At 60.6% G+C, this 16,561-nt stretch overlaps 1 protein-coding gene across 8 annotated transcripts; it reads left to right on the top strand.

Annotated features, from left to right (window-relative positions):
* Nucleotides 1-5: 5 nt before the first annotated feature.
* Nucleotides 6-16,201, top strand: ARL16 (ARF like GTPase 16). Of its 8 annotated transcripts, none has more exons than XM_075904182.1 (9): nt 28-164; nt 2,837-2,894; nt 3,112-3,226; nt 5,880-6,035; nt 6,153-6,266; nt 8,047-8,162; nt 9,006-9,619; nt 13,038-13,132; nt 14,085-16,201. In XM_075904182.1, the coding sequence occupies exons 2-7, from the start codon at nt 2,851-2,853 to the stop codon at nt 9,175-9,177; spliced, it is 717 nt and encodes a 238-aa protein (XP_075760297.1). In that variant the 5' UTR covers nt 28-164; nt 2,837-2,850; the 3' UTR covers nt 9,178-9,619; nt 13,038-13,132; nt 14,085-16,201. The 8 variants fall into 8 exon arrangements, with proteins under 8 accessions (XP_075760298.1, XP_075760300.1, XP_075760297.1 ...); XM_075904181.1 differs by lacking the exon at nt 14,085-16,201 and adding an exon at nt 13,529-14,074; XM_075904180.1 differs by lacking the exon at nt 14,085-16,201 and having other exon boundaries at nt 13,038-14,074.
* The last annotated feature ends 360 nt before the right edge of the window (nt 16,202-16,561 follow it).

Here is a 16,561-nt window from a genome sequence, read left to right as displayed (position 1 = left end):
AGCCAGTGAGCGCTCAGCGCCTCTGCCGCGCCCACCAATGGAAGCGAGGCAGCGCGTCTCCATGGCAACGGGCGGGCGCGAGGGCCGGGGCCTAGTTGCCCCATGTACCTGCTGCTGGGCGCCTCGGGCGTGGGCAAGACCCTGCTGGTGAAGCGGCTGCAGAATATCCTGCGGGGGAGGGGCAGTGGGGGGGGTCGGAGCGGGGGGAGGGGCGGGAGGGTTGTGGGGGGGTCGGAGCGGGCAGTAAGGGGGGAGGGGGTTGTGGGGGGGTCGGAGCGGGCAGTAAGGGGGGAGGGGGTTGTGGGGGGGTCGGAGCGGGCAGTAAGGGGGGAGGGGGTTGTGGGGGGGTCGGAGCGGGCAGTAAGGGGGGAGGGGGTTGTGGGGGGGTCGGAGCGGGGGGAGGGGCGGGAGGGTTGTGGGGGGGTCGGAGCGGGCAGTAAGGGGGGAGAGGGTTGTGGGGGGGTCGGAGCGGGCAGTAAGGGGGGAGGGGGTTGTGGGGGGGTTAGAGCGGGCAGTAAGGGGGGAGAGGGTTGTGGGGGGGTCGGAGCAGGCAGTAAGGAGGGAGGGGGTTGTGGGGGGGTCAGAGCGGGCAGTAAGGGGGGAGGGGGTTGTGGGGGGGTCGGAGCGGGCAGTAAGGGGGGAGAGGGTTGTGGGGGGGTCAGAGCGGGCAGTAAGGGGGGAGGGGGTTGTGGGGGGGTCGGAGCGGGCAGTAAGGGGGGAGGGGGTTGTTGGAGCGGGGCGGAGGGGGTTGTGGGGGGGTCGGAGCAGGCAGTAAGGGGGGAGGGGGTTGTGGGGGGGTCGGAGCGGGCAGTAAGGGGGGAGGGGGTTGTGGGGGGGTCGGAGCGGGCAGTAAGGGGGGAGAGGGTTGTGGGGGGGTCAGAGCGGGCAGTAAGGGGGGAGGGGGTTGTGGGGGGGTCGGAGCGGGCAGTAAGGGGGGAGGGGGTTGTTGGAGCGGGGGGGAGGAGGTTGTGGGGGGGTCAGAGCGGGCAGTAAGGGGGGAGAGGGTTGTGGGGGGGTCGGAGCGGGCAGTAAGGGGGGAGAGGGTTGTGGGGGGGTCGGAGCGGGCAGTAAGGGGGGAGGGGGTTGTGGGGGGGTCGGAGCGGGCAGTAAGGGGGGAGGGGGTTGTTGGAGCGGGGCGGAGGGGGTTGTGGGGGGGTCGGAGCAGGCAGTAAGGGGGGAGGGGGTTGTGGGGGGGTCGGAGCGGGCAGTAAGGGGGGAGGGGGTTGTTGGAGCGGGGGGGAGGAGGTTGTGGGGGGGTCGGAGCAGGCAGTAAGGAGGGAGGGGGTTGTGGGGGGGTCAGAGCGGGCAGTAAGGGGGGAGGGGGTTGTGGGGGGGTCGGAGCGGGCAGTAAGGGGGGAGAGGGTTGTGGGGGGGTCGGAGCGGGCAGTAAGGGGGGAGGGGGTTGTGGGGGGGTCGGAGCGGGCAGTAAGGGGGGAGGGGGTTGTTGGAGCGGGGGGGAGGGGGTTGTGGGGGGGTCGGAGCAGGCAGTAAGGGGGGAGGGGGTTGTGGGGGGGTCGGAGCGGGCAGTAAGGGGGGAGGGGGTTGTTGGAGCGGGGGGGAGGAGGTTGTGGGGGGGTCAGAGCGGGCAGTAAGGAGGGAGAGGGTTGTGGGGGGGTCAGAGCGGGCAGTAAGGGGGGAGAGGGTTGTGGGGGGGTCGGAGCGGGCAGTAAGGGGGGAGAGGGTTGTGGGGGGGTCGGAGCGGGCAGTAAGGGGGGAGAGGGTTGTGGGGGGGTCGGAGCGGGCAGTAAGGGGGGAGGGGGTTGTGGGGGGGTCGGAGCGGGCAGTAAGGGGGGAGGGGGTTGTTGGAGCGGGGGGGAGGGGGTTGTGGGGGGGTCGGAGCAGGCAGTAAGGGGGGAGGGGGTTGTGGGGGGGTCGGAGCGGGCAGTAAGGGGGGAGGGGGTTGTTGGAGCGGGGGGGAGGAGGTTGTGGGGGGGTCGGAGCAGGCAGTAAGGAGGGAGGGGGTTGTGGGGGGGTCAGAGCGGGCAGTAAGGGGGGAGGGGGTTGTGGGGGGGTCGGAGCGGGCAGTAAGGGGGGAGAGGGTTGTGGGGGGGTCGGAGCGGGCAGTAAGGGGGGAGAGGGTTGTGGGGGGGTCGGAGCGGGCAGTAAGGGGGGAGGGGGTTGTGGGGGGGTCGGAGCGGGCAGTAAGGGGGGAGGGGGTTGTTGGAGCGGGGGGGAGGGGGTTGTGGGGGGGTCGGAGCAGGCAGTAAGGGGGGAGGGGGTTGTGGGGGGGTCGGAGCGGGCAGTAAGGGGGGAGGGGGTTGTTGGAGCGGGGGGGAGGAGGTTGTGGGGGGGTCGGAGCAGGCAGTAAGGAGGGAGGGGGTTGTGGGGGGGTCAGAGCGGGCAGTAAGGGGGGAGGGGGTTGTGGGGGGGTCGGAGCGGGCAGTAAGGGGGGAGGGGGTTGTGGGGGGGTCGGAGCGGGCAGTAAGGGGGGAGGGGGTTGTGGGGGGGTCGGAGCGGGCAGTAAGGGGGGAGGGGGTTGTTGGAGCGGGGGGGAGGAGGTTGTGGGGGGGTCGGAGCAGGCAGTAAGGAGGGAGGGGTTGTGGGGGGGTCGGAGCGGGCAGTAAGGGGGGAGGGGGTTGTTGGAGCGGGGGGAGCAGGCAGTAGAGGGATCGGGGGCCCCCACTCTCTGGCATGTGCGGGGGGGGAGCTGCGGGTCGGTTCTGGCCTATTTTACTGGGGGCAGGGGGAGAGAGCTGAAAGCCATTGAACCAAACGGCCAATGCTGTATCCATGGCAACTGCCACAAGAGGGGGGGCTAGTTCCCACACCCCCGGGCGGGCAGTGTCTGGGGCTGTTCTTGTTATCCCCCCCCTGCTCCTTAACAGCTGCCCGCACAGCTCTGCTCCAAGGATGGGCCCAGAGACCTTGGGGAGCCGCCCCCCACGCTGCCCACGGTATGGCCGGGCTGGGGCGGGCTCCCTGGGCCTGGCAGGTGTCAGTGCCAGCAGCTGCCCCTGGTGCCCATGGCTGTCTGCGCAGGCCAGACCAGGGCTGTCCTGTACAGCCTCACTCAGCTGGGGGCAGCTCAACCCAGTGTGGGGCCAGGCTGCTGCTCTCTGGGGGGTCAGTCCCTGAGGCAGTGGGGCTGAGAACCTCTTGCATTTGCGTTAGGAAGGTGTTTCCAGGCCCAGCAGGCCCAGCTCGACCCCGACTGGTCATGCACTGCACAAAAGGCTGCTGGGTCCCTGCACAGGAGCTTCATGAGTCAGAAAACATCAGCATCAAGGTGGGATGGGGAACCTCCTCCCCAAGGGCTCAGGCCTTGCCCCCTACCCCCTGCAGCAGAGCAAGCTGCTGGGATAGTCCTGAGCCCTGCAGGCCCAATTAAGACAAGCCGGGGCCGGATCCGGACTGCAGGCTGTGCCTGGCACGGGTGGAAACCGCTCTACGGGCTATAGAGAAATGCTCTCCCATGGCTGGTGGGGGATAGTGTCTGCAGAGGGCACTTCCCTGAAGCCTGTAGAGCCATCCCCCTGCTTCGGGAACCGTGCCAGGTAAGTGCCCCTCTCCCCTGCCCTTCTGGCCCAGATCCCGCCTGTTCCTGCACTTCCCTCCTACCCAAACCCCACACCCTCGCCCTCCTCTTGAACCCCCCTCCTGCCCAGATTCCAAACTCACTCCTGTATCCCACCTTCTGCCCAGCCCACTCCCCAGCTGCTCCTTCCCATTCACTGAACCTCTCACTTTGGCCCCATCCCAGAGCCTGGGGGCCCCACAAAATGTACTAGCCCCAGTCCCCCCAGGCTCAGGTAGAGCTCGAGGGTAGTAAGGTGAATGTCTTTTTTCTGTTGGGGGCCAGGTCAATGAGGGTTTTCTCCTGAGCTTTTTGCTTCTCACTTGTGTGCGATTCCCGACTGATTTTCCTGTGGACCAGTGGTCCCTGACCCAAAAGTTTCCCCAATCCCCCCCTCTGGCGCCAGCTTGAGCCCTGAATGGTGTGGGGGGCGCCCTGCAGAGGACTGCTGACTGAATGGTGTGGGGGCGCCCTGCAGAGCACTGCTGACTGAATGGTGTGGGGGCGCCCTGCAGAGCACTGCTGACTGAATGGTGTGGGGGCGCCCTGCAGAGCACTGCTGACTGAATGGTGTGGGGGGCGCCCTGCAGAGCACTGCTGACTGAATGGTGTGGGGGGCGCCCTGCAGAGCACTGCTGACTGAATGGTGTGGGGGGCGCCCTGCAGAGCACTGCTGACTGAATGGTGTGGGGGCGCCCTGCAGAGCACTGCTGACTGAATGGTGTGGGGGCGCCCTGCAGAGCACTGCTGACTGAATGGTGTGGGGGCGCCCTGCAGAGCACTGCTGACTGAATGGTGTGGGGGGCGCCCTGCAGAGGACTGCTGACTGAATGGTGTGGGGGCGCCCTGCAGAGCACTGCTGACTGAATGATGTGGGGGCGCCCTGCAGAGCACTGCTGACTGAATGGTGTGGGGGCGCCCTGCAGAGGACTGCTGACTGAATGGTGTGGGGGCGCCCTGCAGAGCACTGCTGACTGAATGGTGTGGGGGCGCCCTGCAGAGCACTGCTGACTGAATGGTGTGGGGGGCGCCCTGCAGAGCACTGCTGACTGAATGGTGTGGGGGCGCCCTGCAGAGCACTGCTGACTGAATGGTGTGGGGGCGCCCTGCAGAGCACTGCTGACTGAATGGTGTGGGGGGCGCCCTGCAGAGGACTGCTGACTGAATGGTGTGGGGGCGCCCTGCAGAGCACTGCTGACTGAATGGTGTGGGGGCGCCCTGCAGAGGACTGCTGACTGAATGGTGTGGGGGGCGCCCTGCAGAGCACTGCTGACTGAATGGTGTGGGGGGCGCCCTGCAGAGCACTGCTGACTGAATGGTGTGGGGGGCGCCCTGCAGAGCACTGCTGACTGAATGGTGTGGGGGGCGCCCTGCAGAGCACTGCTGACTGAATGGTGTGGGGGGCGCCCTGCAGAGCACTGCTGACTGAATGGTGTGGGGGCGCCCTGCAGAGCACTGCTGACTGAATGGTGTGGGGGGCGCCCTGCAGAGCACTGCTGACTGAATGGTGTGGGGGCGCCCTGCAGAGCACTGCTGACTGAATGGTGTGGGGGGCGCCCTGCAGAGCACTGCTGACTGAATGGTGTGGGGGGCGCCCTGCAGAGCACTGCTGACTGAATGGTGTGGGGGCGCCCTGCAGAGCACTGCTGACTGAATGGTGTGGGGGGCGCCCTGCAGAGCACTGCTGACTGAATGGTGTGGGGGCGCCCTGCAGAGCACTGCTGACTGAATGGTGTGGGGGGCGCCCTGCAGAGCACTGCTGACTGAATGGTGTGGGGGCGCCCTGCAGAGCACTGCTGACTGAATGGTGTGGGGGGCGCCCTGCAGAGCACTGCTGACTGAATGGTGTGGGGGGGGGGCGCCCTGCAGAGCACTGCTGACTGAATGGTGTGGGGGGGGGCGCCCTGCAGAGCACTGCTGACTGAATGGTGTGGGGGGCGCCCTGCAGAGCACTGCTGACTGAATGGTGTGGGGGGGGGGCGCCCTGCAGAGCACTGCTGACTGAATGGTGTGGGGGGGGGCGCCCTGCAGAGCACTGCTGACTGAATGGTGTGGGGGGCGCCCTGCAGAGCACTGCTGACTGAATGGTGTGGGGGGCGCCCTGCAGAGCACTGCTGACTGAATGGTGTGGGGGGCGCCCTGCAGAGCACTGCTGACTGAATGGTGTGGGGGGCGCCCTGCAGAGCACTGCTGACTGAATGGTGTGGGGGGCGCCCTGCAGAGCACTGCTGACTGAATGGTGTGGGGGGCGCCCTGCAGAGCACTGCTGACTGAATGGTGTGGGGGGCGCCCTGCAGAGCACTGCTGACTGATGCCTGCTGGAAATGTCTCCCCCTACCTGCCCCTGTTCTCTGCTTTATTGCAGCCTCTAATCTGTGCCAGCCTCTTGCGGTGGAGGATTGGCCAGAGCTGTGCCACTGGCGGGATGGCCACCCCCCAGCGGTGCTTTCCCCGTGCGGACAGTGCTGTAGCCAGGCCGAAAGCTGGCACTGCCATGCTGCAGTGTGAACAGGCCCCACAGGCTGCTTTTGTAACCTCCACCTTGGTGATGCGCTAACAGGCGATTGCGCTCCTCACAATGGAGCCTAACGCCTCCCTAGCACCTGACTCTGGCTGCTGTTATCATCTAATCTCGCAGGTGGGCACAAATCTCACAGACCTTTCAATCCAGAAGAAGATCACGATTCGGGAGCTGGGAGGCTGCATGGGCCCGATCTGGTCCAGTTTCTATGGAGACTGCAGCTCGGTCCTGGTGAGTGCACATCCCTTGGATCTGGATTCGGCACCCCCTTTCCTAGCCCATCACCAACATCTACCCAACCGGTCTGTTGGCTCGGGCTGCACTGGAGCTGCCCTGCCTGTGGAGGGATCCCAGGTGGGGTGCTGGTTGGCCTGCCCGGGAGGAGTAGAGGCAACAGCTCCCTTTGGGAGAGGCAGTCCAGCCCATGGTGCAGCTGGGCAGAGACACAGAGGAAAAGGAAGACACTTTCCAAGACGATCCAGCAAGTCAGCAGACCCCACGTTCTGACGAGGGATGTTACGGTTAGATTAGTGGGCTAATCGGATAGTCGATGCAGTTTGCATCCACTGTTCAGTTAGTCGATGGGCGCCTTTGCCCAGGGCTGTTGCTACACTTCAAAAGCGAAAGCGCTGCGGGAGCACAGGGCCAGCGGGGGACACGAGCAGTCCCCCTCTGGGCCCATGTTCCCCACGGTGTTTCAAAGCGGAAGTGCAGCATGGAGCCCAGGGTCAGCAGGGGAATCCCCAGTTGATCTCAGGCTCCATGTGGCGCTGCCACTTGGAAGCATCCTCCCCCCCACCTATCAGAGGCAGCAAAGGGGGGGAAGCGACCTGTTGCTCACACCGCTAGTTCAGGCCACGCGGAGAAATCAGTGGTGGGGAGGGCCTGGGCTTGGCAGAGCTAGATTTAATCATCTCAGCACGTAACATCAATGTTTATTTTCAGGCATTTTCCCTGTTTATTGATTTAATTTTTCACGAGTGCAGAAGATGGACAGGCCAGGAAATTCTTTCATGAGGCTCATGTTCGAGCTGCGTTTTTCTTACTTTGCCTCTGTCATTGTGACTTAGCAGTGGAGATAATTTCACTCACTTGTGTGGCCAGTGAAATGGACATTTACTGACCCTTCCTGGGAAGTCGAATCCCGCCACCAGAGCGGAAGTGCTGCCCTTCTTCCCCAAAGCCCTCGCAGGTGTGGTCATGGCCGTGGGGCGAGGGAACCCCTCACTGGGAGCCAGACTCCGGCCTGGCCTTTCACTGTACCTGCCCCAGCTTCTTCCTGCATCGCATCCCTCGGTGTGGGAGATATCTCCCATCACCTTGGGGCTTGATTCTCCTCTCACACCCGTTACACTGCAGGGTGACTCCCACATCTCTAGCTGTGCTGCTCCTGAGCAACGGGCCCTGTGGGTATAGGCATGGCGAGGGGCCTCCTCACCCTCCCGTGGCCATGGAGTGAGGCCCCCACATTCCAGACCTCACCACAGCTGCTAGAGCAAAATGCAGGACAATGTAGCACTTTGAAGACTAACAAGATGGTTTATTAGGTGATGAGCTTTCATGGGCCAGACCCACTTCCTCAGATCAAATAGTGGAAGAAAATTGTCACAACCATATAGATCAAAGGATACAATTAAAAAAAATGAACAAATATGAAAAGGACAAATCACATTGCAGAACAGGAGGGAGATGCTGGGGGGGGGGGGGAAGGAAGGTAAGTGTCTGTGAATTGATGATATTAGAGGTAGGGAGAGTGGGATGTTTGTGAGTTAATGGTATTAGAGGTGATAATTGGGGAAACTATCTTGGTAATGGGTGAGATAGTTCAAGTGTTTGTTGAGTCCTTGAGCTTTTGAGTCCTTGAGTTTGTTGAGCTGCTAGGGTTCATTTCCCTGCTGCGACTTGGCCTCCCGTGCCCCGCTGCAGCACTGGGCTGACCCACATCTCCCACCTGTCTGTCTTGCGTGTTAATCGAGTGCTCACCTGGATCCTTCCTTCTCCTGCTTCCCAGTTCATGATCGATGCTGCCAACCCCACCCAGATCGCCGCCTCCTGCGTCCAGCTCCTGTCAGTCCTCTCTGCAGAGCAGCTCGCCTCGGCCGCCGTCCTCATCCTGTTCAATAAGATGTAAGGCCAGGGCTCCCCAGGCCGAGTGACCAGTGTCCATGGGGGGAGGGCAGGGAGGCTCTGGAACTGCTGGTGCTCAGTCCTTGTGAGGCGGGGAGGCCGGGGGAGGCTCTGGGCTCTCCACTGAGGGCCCTCTGTCATCCCCTAGGGACCAGCTGCAGCACTAGAGCCCTGCCTCAGTTTCCCAGCCGGCCTTTGGAACTAGGGCCACACAGGCTTGCCTTGAAAGCTATCCCTTTAATCCACCGAATCATCTGCTCCGGTCCTGGGTCCAACTCCTTGCTCCAGAACCGGGGATCCCTGTTCCATGGGCTCTTCCTTGTTCACAGCTCCCCAGCTTTCCCCCTCAGATCGGGGGTGCCACCTCAGCCCGCTCCCCGGCGAGAGCTGGGCAGAACTCCCCAGGCCCTTGGCTAGCAGCATGCAGATATCGGCCAGTCCTCTGCACAGCTGGGATCTGGCTCTCATCCATTTGGGGACATGCCCCTTATTTCCTGCCTGAGGTCTCCTCCCGCCAGGCGCCATCCTCCCCCAAATGATCACCGTGCTGAGTCCCTTCCTGACTGAGGGCTGGAGGCTACTCGAGTCAGTAGTAGAGACGACTGCTGCCCCTAACTGAGGGCTAGTCAGCACCCTGGGCAACGAGCTAAGTCCCAGCTTGGCTGACCGGCCTTCCTTGGGGGCAGACTGGCCTTCCTTGGGGGCAGACTGGCCCTAATGCTCTCAAAGAGGCGGGTCTCCCTGTGACAGCCCCTTGCAGGGAGGGCAAATGCCAGTTGCCCTAAGTTGGGCCATCGGTGGCTTCCCACAATCTCTCTCTCTCCTCCCCAAACGTGGCTCCAGCGACCTGCCCTGCTACATGTCCCTGGTGGAGATGAAGTCGCTGTTCCGGATTCCAGAGATCATTTCCTGTGCTAAACAGCCCATCACTGTGGTGGAGACCAGTGCCCGGGAGGGCACGGGGCTGCCCGACGTGCTCCGGTGGCTTCGCTCCACCCTCCAGGATCCCAGCTGACGTGGCTGCGTGTCCAGCTTGGGGTGTCCTGCCAGGAGACGGGGGCCGACTGACTCCAGGAGGCTCCCCCTCCAGCAGGGGCGAGGGTCCAGGAGCAGGAGAGCGCTGAGCAATCTGCCCAACATCTGGCAACGACAGGACCCGTTCCAAACCCCTCAGCATTTTAGTTGCCCTTCTCTGAACCTTCTGCATGGGAAGTTACTGCCAGGCCCTGCCAGTTCGGTCCCGTGTCTTCCTAAGGCCAGCCACCGCTACGTCTTAAGGACAGTGCATAGGAGAGCCCAGCACTGAGGTGTCCCAGCCTGGGAACCGCCCTTGATGGCCTTCGCCTGCACGTTGAACCCATCCGGCATCCCTGCTCCATCGGTGCGACTGTACCCACAAGCATGGCGCAGGCCGACAGAAGGGAGACACCCTGCGGATACAATGTTATGATTGACAGGTTACGAGGCAGTTTGTTCAAAGCATCTTGGAGTTGTGCACGTCTGGGGGAGTCCCTGGGGGCACATCCTGTCTTTCCTGGGATATGCAGGGGCCCAGCCGGACACAAAATGGGTCTAGTGCCCCAAACAGTGCATTCGGGCTTTCCCGGGTGTGCACTTACCCCACGGCGCCTCTCACTGCCTCGGAGCACCCTTCGCTGGCCGCTGCCCCAGCCTTTGGGATAGGGGCCTCTTGGTTCAGCTCCACGTCCCTTCCTGGCCCAATGCTCAGTCCACCTCAGGCTGTCCTAGGGCAGTGCCCCTGCCCTCCCTGGAAGCCCCCGATTCCCCATGGCCCACCTCGCCTCAGTGACCCACTGCCAGTCCCTGCCCTGGGGCAAACTGCAGCCTGACATGGCCTCTCAGCATTGGCGAGGGGGCGTGGGCCTGGGCTGCAGGGAAACAGCCTAGTACCTGCAGGCCCTGAGCCTGGGAGGGAGGCCAGGCCAGAGCTCCCCAGCCCTGCTCGGTCTCAGGTAGCCTCCAGCTTCCCAGGCAGCCAGCTACCCGCCCCGCTCCCCAGCGGCGCAACAGCCAGTGTGTGCTCCCTCCAGGAGCCCCTATTTATCCAGCCTCAGCCGCCAGCTCCACTCGCCACCTTCTCCCAGGGCTGGCTTCAGCCCTTAAAGGGCCAATGTGGGGCAGACACCCAGTCACAAGCCCACTGACCCAAAGCCGGGGGAGTCCCCCCGAAACCAGTCAGCCAGCCCCAAACCCTGAGCCAAGGCCAAGGCATGTGGCTTAATCTCAGACAGACCACAGGGGTGCAGGCTGCATTTCATGAGTAGGGTTGCCAGATGGCTGAGAGAAAAATACCGAACACCCTCCCCCTCCCCCCCCCTAAAAAAAAAAACTGGGAAAAAATTTTGTTGCAGGGAAAAAAAAGGGGGGGGGGGCACAAAATTGTTGAGAAAAAAAAAACTCCAAAGAACTTGGATCACTACTTAGGGCTCCCGGCAGCAGTCACAGCCCCCCCTCCCAGCCCGGACTCCCAGCCGCTCCCTCGCCCATGCCAGGCTTCCGTCCGGTGCGCAGCCGGAAAAATCAGAAAATACCAGACATTGCACACTGCACACCGCACACTCGCACACCGCACACTGCACATTGCACACACTGCACATCGCACATCGCACACTGCACACACTGCACATCGCACACTGCATACTGCACATCGCGCACACTGCACATCGCACACTGCATACTGCACATCGCGCACACTGCACATCGCGCACTCACACACTGCATACTGCACATCGCGCACACTGCACATCGCGCACACTGCACATCGCACACTCGCACACTGCATACTGCACATCGCACACCGCGCACCTCGCACACTGCATACTGCACATCGCGCACTCGCACACCGCACATCGCACACACTGCACATCGCACATCGCACACACTGCACATTGCGCACTGCACATCGCACACACTGCACGTGTCCGCACTGCACAGGACCCAGCCGTGCGGGGGGCGCTAGCCCACAGTCTGTCACCCCCGTGCATTCTGGGCTAGGCGCCGGTGCCTGAGAGAACGAGGCCAGCGCGGCGGGCGGCTCTGGGTCCGTGTCGGCAGCATCCCGTAGTGCACGCCCCTCCCCCATGCCCGAAAGCACCAGCGAGCAGCCTGCCCCTTCCCTGCTTAGCCACGCGGGCGCCATCGCAGCGCAAGGACGGTGACAGTGCAACATGCGCCCTTGACACAAGCAGCCCGTATCCGGGGGGCGTCAGCAGTTGCACGTCCCACACCCAGTGCCCCTCACTAGCCAAAGTCTGTAACAACCGCCCGTACGGCCAGGGCAGTACGGCCTAGCAGCTGGAGTCAAGAAGCACCTCTCTCGCCGGGGCAGTTCAATAGAAACGGGTGCAGGCCCCACCGGTTAGGGACTGAGTGGGGGGTAGAGGGACCCAGGTCCGCCCTACTCCACTGGGTCCCAGCCCAGGGCCCTAACAGCAAGGGCAGGTGCCACCACTAGCCTGGCTGGGAATTCTTCCACAAAGCACCAAGCTCCGTAGGCTCCCACCCTGGGCTACTTCCCACCTGCCTCCACGGGACTCCTGCCAGGGCCTGTCCTCTAGGTCCTCGCTGGCTGGTCTCCAGGCCTGGGCCCACTGGTGGGTCACCCCCAGGACCGCCAGCCAAACCGCCCTCCTGCTCGGCAGCCGGCCCCAGCCGCCCTCTCTCCAGGCCTTTCTACCTGGGCTGCAGGACTTCGGCCAGGTGAACCTGGTTAGGAATTGCTTCCCCAGTGCGGGGCTGGTGCACCCCTTCTCTCTCTCTCACACTCACTCACACTCACACAGTTGTTGAGAACTCGTGTTTTTACTCCGGGAACACAAGGCAGCGGAGACAGAAGGGGAATGCGGGGGGGGGGGGGGGGGAAAGCAGCATCTTACAGTCCCCCCGTTCAGCAGTCCCAGGTGTGGGCAGGAGCCTGCTGTTCCAGGACACAGCCCAGCTGTCCCTGCCTCTCCCATGCCTGCATTCCCAGGGGAGGAGCTGTGGGACCGGGTGAGGAGGGCAGGTGGGCTAGGGGCAGGGGGCTCTGTGTTCCATATGCCTCTGCTAGGACTCGACCAGGCACGGCAGCAGCTCTGTGCGCTGCCCACAAGCCTCAAGATGGCCCGTGTCCTGAGGTGCCCTCTCCCCGTGCCCCCTCTTCGTGCCCCTCCCGTCTCCGCCCCCCTCCCGCGTGCCCTGTGCATCTCCTGCAGCAGGGGTCTCCGCGCATGGCCGTGTGCCCTGTGTGTGCAGGCTGGTTGCATTTGCTCATGGACCGTGTCATCCCAATACATTTCCCCCTTCAGACCTGTGCTAGCCAACCAGCTGGAGGGGGGGGGGGGAGAGAACTTGCTCGCTGTTGCACCTGCTGTATCAAAAAGTGACAGGCAGACGTCAAGCTCTGCGCAAGAGAACGCCCGGGCAGGACCATCAGCAGGTGTAATGCACAAGGCCCACGTGAAGCTTTTAGGCGCCCACTAGGCAGAAAGAGCCAGCCCAGAGATCTCAGCCGGACTCGGCTTGGTGGCAGGCCTGGGAAGGGACAGGTTGGGGCTCCCTCGTTCACTTCCGCTTTGAAAGCTTGCGCAGCTGAGAACAGCTCCTGCAGCCAGGCAAGCACCTGCATTTGCAAAGGGGCCATTGTGGCAGGGTGTCAGCAGGAGCCTGGCGCTTCATTAACGCCTTGGCAAGTCCCCATGGGATCTCTCCCCTAGAGCAGGGGGGGGGGGGGGTCTCATCAGGCTGGGGGGTCATGAGGTCACGGGGGGGTTGCACGGAACAGCAGACAGATCAAAGTCAGTTACTAAACCAAACCTGCCAGCTGCGCCTGAGCCACTCAGAGAAGTGGTTCTAAACCTCCATTTCTCTCCCTAGTTCTTCAAGTCCTCAGACCAGAGCTGCTCTTTCTTCGTGACCTAGGGCCAGCAGCTTCCTGCACCCCACCAAACCCAGAGTCATCCCTGTCTCAGGTAACCAAGGTCACCATGCAATCTAAGCCACCGTCTCCTCAGACTGGGACCAAGCTCCACAGCCCTCTTCTAGAGACAACACATCCCACTGTCCCCACCGCTCAGATACCCCCCAGGCACCTGCTGAGACGTGCCCTCTAGGCACCCCCACCGCCCCACAGCTGCTCACAGGAACCCCCCAGACACCCCATAGATTGCTCTGCTGAGTTTGTCCCTCTGAGCTGCAGAGGGCACGCGGGGGCACTGGGAGTCATTGCACTGGGGTGAATACGGCACTTTCCACACTTCCTGTTCTGGGGCGTGGGGGGAGGGGTTCATTCCACATCTGCATCTCCGTGGCAAAGGGCCAGAGATCGGGAGAGCAGCTCAGCAGAGTCTCTTTCGCTTCCATCGTAGGAAATCAGCCATTGCCAGAAACCCCCGTGTCACGCCCCAGCCCGAGACCAGTCAGCGCCCGCCCGGCCTGTACCAATCTGGCTTTTCTGTAGCCATGGTGGAAGGCCTGTGCTAGGCCTGAACCAGAGCCGCCTTCTGCAGCCAGACTGAAGAGCAGCAGCCAGTACTGTAAGGCCTGGAGTCACACTCACATTGCAGCTAAATTGCATTACCAAGTGTCACGCCAGGCTGTGAGGAGGGGACTTTGCCCTGATAGCTCCCCACTGTCACCAGATAAAGGAACAGATCTCAGATGGGTAAAGAAAACGTAAGTCGCAGCGTTCTGTCTGGCAAGAAACCGCTTATCACTAGAGAATGTTGTGGGATCCACATCCTATGAGCAGTCGTTACCCTTACCCATTGTTTGACTCCATGATCGCTGTCTGGTTTGTAACTGTTTCTGGCTGCTGTATAATTAATTTTGCCAGGTGTAAATCAATGAAGGTGGTGGGGTATGATTGGTTAGGTAATTTGTTATGATTGGTTAGTAAAATTATACTAAAATAATTGGTTTCAGTCTAGCTAAGCAAGGGTGTGTGTGTGTGTGTACACACAAAAAAAGATCAGAAGGAAGGAAGAAAGGGCTGGAAGAAGACCAGGAACATCAAGAAGAAGGGGGAAGACCTGGAAGAAGAACTCACCTCCGAGATACAGCATAAGACCAGAGAGACTGACCTTGCCTGGCCACCAGGGGAAGTCGCCTGTACCAGGGTTGGGGAGCATGACACTGTGTACTTAGCACGTGTATTCTGCTTGCTTGGGAATCGTCAAACAGGATAAGGACATTACTGTGAGAGGCTTTCAGTGGCTACAGATCCTGCAAAACCGGCAGGAAAATGCACCCTGGGCCCTAGGAACGGGCTGAGGGTGGGTGTGTAAATTCACAGGGTTGCACCGTGAGCCCTAGGAACGGGGTAAAGGTGTGTCCCCTACAGTGTGGGAGGGAGAGAGACATTTGTGCGGGTAACAGGCCCTCCCATGCTGGCCATGCCCTGTGCCCCTGGCAGAGACAAAAAGCCTGCCCAGCCGGGCTCAGAACGAGGCGGCCAGGGCTCGCAGGGTAGGGTTACAGGCTGGCGAGCCAGCCAGTGGCTGGGTGAGGGAACAGGGCGACAGCATGGCAGCAGCAGCAGCATTTTGGGGGCTGACGCAAGCCCTTGGCACAGGGAGGTTGCCTGGCGCAGATGGCCGTGCCAGGCGGGGGGTTGGGCTGCACACAGCAGTGAGAAAAGCAGGCCCAGGCTGGGCAGCAGCTGTTTCAGCCTTACTGAGCGCACGCACACGCGCGCACACACACACACAGATTACATTCCCTTTTATTCATTGGGTAGTTAACTTCCAATAGAAACCCCCTTAAAGTTCTTAGGACATCGGACTGAAGTATCCACAATTAAATTTAAGGATTTGAGTCAAATTTGCCTGGATTATTTAGACATTCTTTTGGAAGAGGGCCCACTTCTCCTTCAGAATGGCTGCAAAGAAACCACCATTTTTCTTCCTACATCATTTTAGCATTTGCACAACTGCTCAATTCCCTCCATACTCTGTAGAGTTAAAGAAAACCACAGAGAAGTTTTCTTAAAACTCTCTCTCTCAAAAGGAAAACTGGCCTTGTTTAGATATTACTCTTGTCCGGATTGTTTTAAGCATTTAGATTTCCAGGACCTGTACTTCCTGCCTTTTCTCAGTTCTGCCACAAGGCCTCCAATCTATCTGTTGCCGGCCTGCTTGTCTGGGCCTGATCCTGTTTTTCTTGCTGAATGGCCCTTTTCCATGGACACAGGCTTTGTCCCATCACCAGTTTAGCAAGGAGTGTGGCCTTGTTCACTAGCTCCACACCTCCTGGGCCTTTTTCTTAAGCATATTCCTGAAAATGCTTTAACTCTCAGTACCCATCCTTAGGGGGCTCTAGCTGTGTCTGGGGACCGAGGGACATGCATTTCCACCTCTCCATTCTGCAGCAGAGGCTCTTAAGTTTTGCAGTTTCATATTTGCAATCTTATATTCAGTTAATTTGAGGAACACCTCGCTGCAGGTTTCATAGGAGCCAAACTCCGTCTGCTTTTTCTTTTCTTTTTCAGTATTTAGCCAATTCCCCCCCCCCCAGGTTTTAAATGGTGTGGATGTCAGCAAGAGCGTGTTCCATCCATGGGCTATGCCCAAATTCATGCAGGTTTTGTTTAAAAGGAATCTTTTAGAACATTCATTTTTCCCCTCTTAAGGGCTACAGCGCCTTGCCAGACCCCAGACTCCCTTTTTCTAAACATGGTTAAGAACAGTCCCAGCCACAATGTTACAAAGTATCCCCAAGCATCCAAAGCCTCCCACAATGTTACTAATTAAATATTCCCAACACACTGTGCTATGAGCAAATACCTCCAACCTATGACTGGAGGCACTAAGCTCCGTCCTTGTCTCGGGACTCTACGGCCGAGGGTATCGAACATCAATTACTATACCCATTCCCGGGCTGGGGGGCAGGGATCCTAAACCTCCCCAATTCTCAGGACTCTACGGCTGAGGGTAGAGATACCTAAAAACTCTCTTTACCAGTTTCTCTTAACACCCTCACCCAGTGAGGGGGAAGCAAGGACTCTAAACCTTCTTCCTAACCCAGGGATTCTAAGGTGCACACCTTAACGATTGATCAATTCCAATACTTCAATAATTTTCTTTCATTACCCTGTAAATGCTCGTGACACCTTCCTCCTTTTGCATTCTCCACCAAAATGTCGTGCTTAAAAGCAGCGCCCGGGAGCTTTCTCCGAGGGATAAGGCAACATGCCACTTACTGAATACTTTATTCACATCTCGTTCATTTCAACAGGGCAATCAATGAAAGGGGAGAGATCTGTTCTACTCCTAACAAAAGACATTTTTCTTTGCCTTAACTATTCCTAAGACCTATAACAAAGAGCTTGAGACAAAGTTTCTATGGAAAAGACGGGACACAAGGTTTCTCTTCGGACAAGGATTCTATAAGAAGGCTTCACA

This window comes from Pelodiscus sinensis, chromosome 20 (assembly GCF_049634645.1).
Source record: "Pelodiscus sinensis isolate JC-2024 chromosome 20, ASM4963464v1, whole genome shotgun sequence".
In the NCBI taxonomy this organism is placed as follows: domain Eukaryota; kingdom Metazoa; phylum Chordata; order Testudines; family Trionychidae; genus Pelodiscus; species Pelodiscus sinensis.
Note: the sequence above shows the minus strand (reverse complement) of the source record. Positions and strands in the feature narration are given on the sequence as shown.